We start from the raw sequence: 6,000 nt of genomic DNA, 5'->3' as shown, positions 1-6,000 counted from the left end.
CGCAGGGATCCCCACGCTGCAGGAATTGCCCACGTCCAGGCATTTTCTGTGCTGGTGAGCGTTTCCCCTCCAGAGCCTTCCTCAGCCATCCTCATCCTCCTCGTCCCCCCCCCCCAGCTGTGAGCAGTGGTTCCCCACTGCCTTCTCGGGCAGGGGCCATCCCTGCCTCCATCCCTCAGCATCCCAGGGAGCCTGTCCTCGGCTCCTTTTTGCCTTTCCCTGGAGCTGGGGCAGAAGGCAGCCCAGTCCCCTTCCGTCTCCTGCAAACTCCCGCTCTCTCTGCTGGCTTCTGGGGTCGTTGTTCTCTATCACAGGAAGAAAAAGGCAGGGCATTAGGGATAGAGCTCCCGGGTAAGTTCGTCGAGTCCCCGGGTGTCCTGAGAGCTGGCTGAGCATCTGTGAGTGGGACTGGGTGACAAAGGCAGTGGGACAAGCTGGAAGGACGAGCTCAGGTGGGAATTGCTGGTGACATGGGCCAGGTGTCTAGGGGCAGCCTGGGAATACTGCACAAACCGCCTGGCTAAAAGAGCACTGAAAGGTGCTGCAAGTACCAGTGTAGCAGAGGAGAAATCCCAGGGGAACCAAAGAAGCTGGCGTGCAGGGGAGAATCCGAAATGAGATCCCACCTGGAAACCAAAAGTTACCGTGTGGGTACGGGAGAAATCCGAAGCAAAGGTATGAAGCGGTGGTGGCTGGAGGAGACCCAGAGGTGAAGCCAACCAGCGTGTAGAGTCTGAATTTCAGCCCTCCAGGCAGGAGTGTTATCCCTGGCTTGGGGAGAGGGGGGGACGTCTGTGTAACAGGCACCGGTTGGGGCTCAGTTTCAGAACTGGGCGGAGCTGCGAGACAGAGGGACCTGTGTCCATGCCCAAATAGAATTGGGAACTTCAGGCTGTTGCTGGCAGAGTAAATGACTTTTTATTTTGTCTGTTTGTGTCTTTCACTTTGTGCGTCTTTCCATTCACTTCCCAAAGAGTCAGTCTTCGAAGTTACAAGATAGGTTTCAGTCAATCTCCATCTAAGCAGCTATGCTGCTGCTTCTCTGTTGCTTGTCAGGAAGGTGGAAAATTTGAGGTATGACTAGAGTGATGTCTCTTTGGTTGCTAAGGTATTAACATTTTTTGCATTTTCGTCTCTCTAGAGCCCCTTGCCCTGCCAGTTTCTGGATGCCAAGCACCTCCTGCTCACGCAGCTGATGAATGCGTGAAGAAGAAGCTGACCAGGATAGGGACTCTTAAGCAGCTGCTAAGATGGGCATGAGGATCAAGTTGCACAGCACCAATCACCCCAACAACCTGCTGAAGGAACTCAACAAGTGCAGGCTCTCTGAGACCATGTGCGACGTCACCATTTTGGTGGGCACCCGCTCCTTTGCTGCACATAAGGCTGTTCTGGCCTGTGCCGCAGGCTACTTCCAGAACCTCTTTCTGAACACGGGGCTGGATGCTGCTAGGACCTACGTAGTGGATTTCATCACGCCGGCCAACTTCGAGAAGATCCTCAGCTTTGTGTACACCTCAGAGCTCTTCACAGACCTAATCAATGTGGGCGTCATTTACGAGGTTGCAGAGCGGCTGGGCATGGAAGATCTGCTGAAGGCCTGCCATTCAACCTTCCCTGACTTGGAGAGCTCAGCCATCACAAAGCAACCCTCCCTGGCCATGAGTGAAGGTCGGTCAGGTCCTCTGAGTAGCACCTCCTCAGAGCAGAGCCATTCTTTGGGTGAAATCCGGAGTGGCGGGGAACATTTTGGCCCTGAACGGAATTACATCTTGCATGGGGAAGTGGCAGGCAGCTACAAAGAGGATGACAGGAATACCATGAGTGAAGCCAGCCAGACTCTTCCCCTGATGCATCCGCAGCAGCCTCCCAAGACAGAACAGGAATCGGATCAAGGGCAGTTCGCTCCTGCCGTGAGTATGGCGACCCAGCCCAGCCTGGGCGGTGTGAACATTGTTGTTCAAACCACTACAAGCTCCTGCCAGCAGTATAAGGTCCAGAGCAATGGCGACTACGGCAAAGGCGGATTCTTTACCGCTGATCCTTCTCTGGACATCTCCACTGGGAGCAACTCCTGTCCCAGCAACAGTGACCACTCCAAAGAGCAAGGTTTTGGGCAGATGGATGAGCTTCAGCTGGAGGATTTGGGTGAGGATGAACTGCGTTTCGAAGATGCCAGTGAAGAGCTGGGCCCATCAGAAGAAGTTATTGAGCTGAGTGATGACAGTGAAGAAGAGCTGGCCTTTGAGAACGACAGCCGGGATAGCAAGGCCATGCCCTGCCAGGTGTGCAAGAAGGTCCTGGAGCCCAACATCCAGCTGATCCGCCAGCATGCAAGAGATCACGTTGATCTGCTCACCGGGAACTGCAAGGTCTGTGAAACCCACTTCCAGGACCGGAACTCCAGGGTCACTCATGTTTTGTCCCACATCGGCATCTTTCTCTTCTCCTGTGACATGTGCGAGACCAAGTTCTTCACCCAGTGGCAGCTGACCCTCCACCGACGAGAAGGGGTCTTCGACAACAACATCATCGTCCACCCCAGCGACCCGCTGCCGGGGAAGATCACCATGTTTGGGGGAGGGCCTGGCTCAGAGCTGGCGTGTGCTGCCTGCGGGAAGCCTTTGGCCAAAGATTTCCACACCATCCGCAACCACATCCTGGACCACGTGAACTTGAAAAGCCAGATGTGCGGCGTGTGTGACCAAAGGCACCTCAGTCTCTGCAGCCTGATGTGGCACACCCTGTCTCACTTGGGGATCTCGGTCTTCTCCTGCTCTGTTTGTGCCAACAGCTTCGTGGATCGGCACCTCCTGGAGAAGCACTTGGCCGTTCACCAGAACATGGAGGAGGCTCTTTTCCGGTGCCACTTCTGTGGTCAGAGCTTCAAGCTGGAAGCAGCGTATCGTTACCACGTCAGCCAGCACAAGTGCGGGGGCAGCCTGGACATCCGACCCAGCTTTGGAGACCGTCTCCAGCAGCAGGGCCTGCAGAAGAGGAAGCTGCCGGAGGAGTTCCTGAGCGAAGACTTGGCACTGCAAAACCAGCCAGGCAATAGCAAGTACAGTTGCAAGGTCTGCGGGAAGAGGTTTGCCCACACCAGTGAATTCAACTACCACCGGAGGATCCACACCGGAGAAAAGCCCTACCAGTGCAAGGTGTGCCACAAGTTCTTCCGCGGTCGCTCCACCATCAAGTGCCACCTGCGGACGCACTCGGGAGCCCTCATGTACCGCTGTACTGTGTGCGGGCATTACAGCTCCACGCTCAACCTCATGAGCAAGCACATAGGCGTGCACAAAGGCAGCCTCCCCCCGGACTTCACCATCGAACAGACTTTCATGTATATCATCCATTCCAAAGATGCGGAGAAAAACACAGACAGCTGATGGGGTGAGGCAGGGCAGGGCCAGCAAAGGAGCAAATACTAATTACAGAAGCTGTGGAAAAAATGTCATTTATTTTATTTAATGGTCAGGCATCATGGATGGAATCCTCCTTTTCTATTTTTTTTTAAATTTTTTTTGGCCTTGCTAGGGCTTTTTAGATTGGTGGCATTGTACAAATTAACAGCACGTAAGCTACATCACTGTTTCCAAGAAGTCTGTCGTGTTTACTTACCTCTGGTCCTGTTAGAGGCCATCGAGTTCTGTGTTTTTAGCATTTCTCACTAGGTTTTGAATCTAGATTTTTTTTTTTTTTAACCTTTTAGCCCACTTGACTAGGCTAACCCTCAGTTTGAGCTTGTCCACAAACTGATGCTGCTAAGATTTTTCACACCTGACCTCAGTAGAGAGGGACAGAGCCAGAGCAGGATGGTGCTGGACTCGAAGAAAAGGAAAAAAAAAAAGAAAGAAAAAAGGAGAAAAAGACTTGTTCTGGGCATCACTGGGGTTCTGCTGCTATTGCGAGGAGATAAGCAAAGTCCGTGTCACAGAATCAGCCTTGAAGTCGTTGCTCCGTTGCAGGGGAGATGAGCAAGCAGCGTGTGAGTGTGCACACGCAAACGAGGAGGGATACCTGGTGGTAAATTGAGTAGGAGGGTGATTGTCGCTCGCAAGGGCAGTTCCCAGGCAGTGCCACTGGTCTCCAGGAGCCCTGCCTGAGCAGGGAGCGTGGGTGGCTGTTTCTCTGCTGTGCCCGTGACATGCCGCTTGCTTGTGCCCCGAGACCCCATCTCTGAAGGTGGAGATGAAGGAGTGACACCACCTCTCTGAAGAGCCTGAGCAGCGGGGCGGCTGCGTGGAAGGAAAGAGGCAGATGCGTGAGCAAAAGGAGCTCTCGGAGGAGTCGCTGGAGAGGGCAGGGAAAGCAGGTTCATGTCGTGGGGTCAGCTGTTCCTTGGGAGGTATTTTGTGATGGCACGGTCACGCCTAACTTCTGCCAGCCTGCAGCTGGCCATCGAGAGCGTGCCGATGTCTCCTCAGCTCTCTTCTGCCGACGGCAGCCCTGCACGTTGTGCTTTGCCGGCATGGTGTGTCCCAGGGCTGCCAGTTGCTGGAAGCGCTGGATGCCAGAGAGTGGCATCGCTGCAGCTGCATGGATCCCAGCAGACAAGACGTGATGAAGCTGTTGCCTTAACTCCCAGGAAGGTACCTTTGAGGACTCTTCTCTCTGCTGAACGGATAGCCCCCTCCCGTGGCTGCCGCCGTGGATCACTGCATCCCAGACATGTCTCGTGGCAAACGTGTGTTGCAAGATGTTGGTGCGACGTAAGTTCGTTCATCTTTTGTCGAATCATGCTGTAACTTCAGCAGGCACCGGCTGGGGGCTGTGGCAGAGCAGCTCTGGGAGCTGGCAGCAATAGCAGCTGGTGAGAACCTCAGCTCAGCCTCTCCTGGATGCACGTCAGGTGCGGGCTGGGGACTCCTCGTCGCAGTGGGCTCTCCCGGCTGCGCTGGTGAGGTCAGCCCCTTGCCGGCAGTGTTTACACCAGGAAGGGTGGGGATCGGCTTTTTCCCATGTTATCCTGCTGTGGGGCAGAGGTGGAGAGGAACAAGTATTTCCGATGCCGCAGCATGAGTTATGACTGCTCTTAGGTAACTCATTCTACCTCACAAACAGGAAGCGCTCAGGGTTTTCAAGCCACAGTCATAGTAAATTGGCTCCTGCGCTTCTGTAAAGATATGGTGTTACAAAACAAAACTAGTGATTTGCAAACCCTGTAAACTCATCCCGCTTTCCCCTCCTTTTGAAGGGACAACCCGCGGCAGAGGAGCAGCGTGGGCTGGACGCGTGGTTGGTGAGCTAGGAATTCCTGGGGGTCGCTCCCCTCACTCCGCTGTGGCCTTGGGCAAGTCACTTCACCTCTTTGCCTCAGTTTCCTCATCTGTAAAATGAGGGTGGTAACACTTGTGGTACCTACCTACCTCCCGGGGGTGCGGTGAAGATTGCTGGCTCGTACCTGCAAAGCGTGTGGGAGACGCAAAGCGCTTAGTGAATATTGATGTTTAGCGTCCTAGGGAAATGACAGCCTCCATCCTTTCCTGTTCTTTACCAGTCCCAGACCTGGCCAGGTCGGTTTACTCCTGTTACAGCCTTCCCCGTCGAAACCAAACTTCCCTTTAGCCCCGTCCCTGTCGCAGTCGTGTAAAGAAGCTCTGTAGCAATATAAGAAGTGGGGACGGCTCGGTGCCGCTGTGTCTGTGGAGGGGCTGGGGGAAGCGACAGTGTGTGTGCTGAGGGCTAGCAGCTCTGTAATGTGCCCTGGGGTTTGCAGAGCACTTCTCCCCATCAGCTGGGAGAGGGAGCGGGAGGAGTTGACATCCCGGGGAGAGAGGGGTTGGAGGGCGCAGAGGTGTGCAGCTGCTGGAAGCCCCTGCCCTTCAGCTCCATCCGTTCTTCGATCCCCGCGGTTTGCCTGTAAAGCTGCGTTTCCACCGCAGCAGCTTCAGGTCCAGGTCCAGCTCCGCTGTGACGGGAGAAGAGGCAAGAGTCTGTGTCGAGCCGTGTCCCCGCCGGCAGTGCTTGAGCCCTGGCTGGACCTAATGACTCTTCCCA

The 6,000-nt window shown here is 54.8% G+C and overlaps 2 protein-coding genes across 2 annotated transcripts in view; both read left to right on the top strand.

Moving 5' to 3' along the window:
* Window positions 1-1,084, top strand: part of MYO1A (myosin IA) — a 13,565-nt gene extending 12,481 nt beyond the window's left edge. The window contains exon 27 of the mRNA XM_009282291.1: window positions 1,057-1,084. Within this exon, the coding sequence (XP_009280566.1) occupies window positions 1,057-1,084 (28 nt within the window). The remainder of the gene's footprint in view (window positions 1-1,056) is intronic.
* Window positions 1,085-1,250: 166 nt separating this feature from the next.
* On the top strand, window positions 1,251-5,655 carry ZBTB39 (zinc finger and BTB domain containing 39). The gene has a single exon (XM_009282269.2). The coding sequence runs from the start codon at window positions 1,251-1,253 to the stop codon at window positions 3,387-3,389; it is 2,139 nt and encodes a 712-aa protein (XP_009280544.1). The 3' UTR covers window positions 3,390-5,655.
* The last annotated feature ends 345 nt before the right edge of the window (window positions 5,656-6,000 follow it).

This window comes from Aptenodytes forsteri, unplaced genomic scaffold (assembly GCF_000699145.1).
Source record: "Aptenodytes forsteri isolate BGI_AS27 unplaced genomic scaffold, ASM69914v1 Scaffold373, whole genome shotgun sequence".
In the NCBI taxonomy this organism is placed as follows: domain Eukaryota; kingdom Metazoa; phylum Chordata; class Aves; order Sphenisciformes; family Spheniscidae; genus Aptenodytes; species Aptenodytes forsteri.
The sequence above is the reverse complement of the archived record's forward strand: the minus strand, read 5'-3'. Positions and strand labels throughout refer to the sequence as shown.

Bases quoted from the DNA above. Each gene is read 5' to 3' on its own strand.
- ZBTB39 (XM_009282269.2), top strand. From the start codon at position 1,251: ATGGGCATGAGGATCAAGTTGCACAGCACCAATCACCCCAACAACCTG.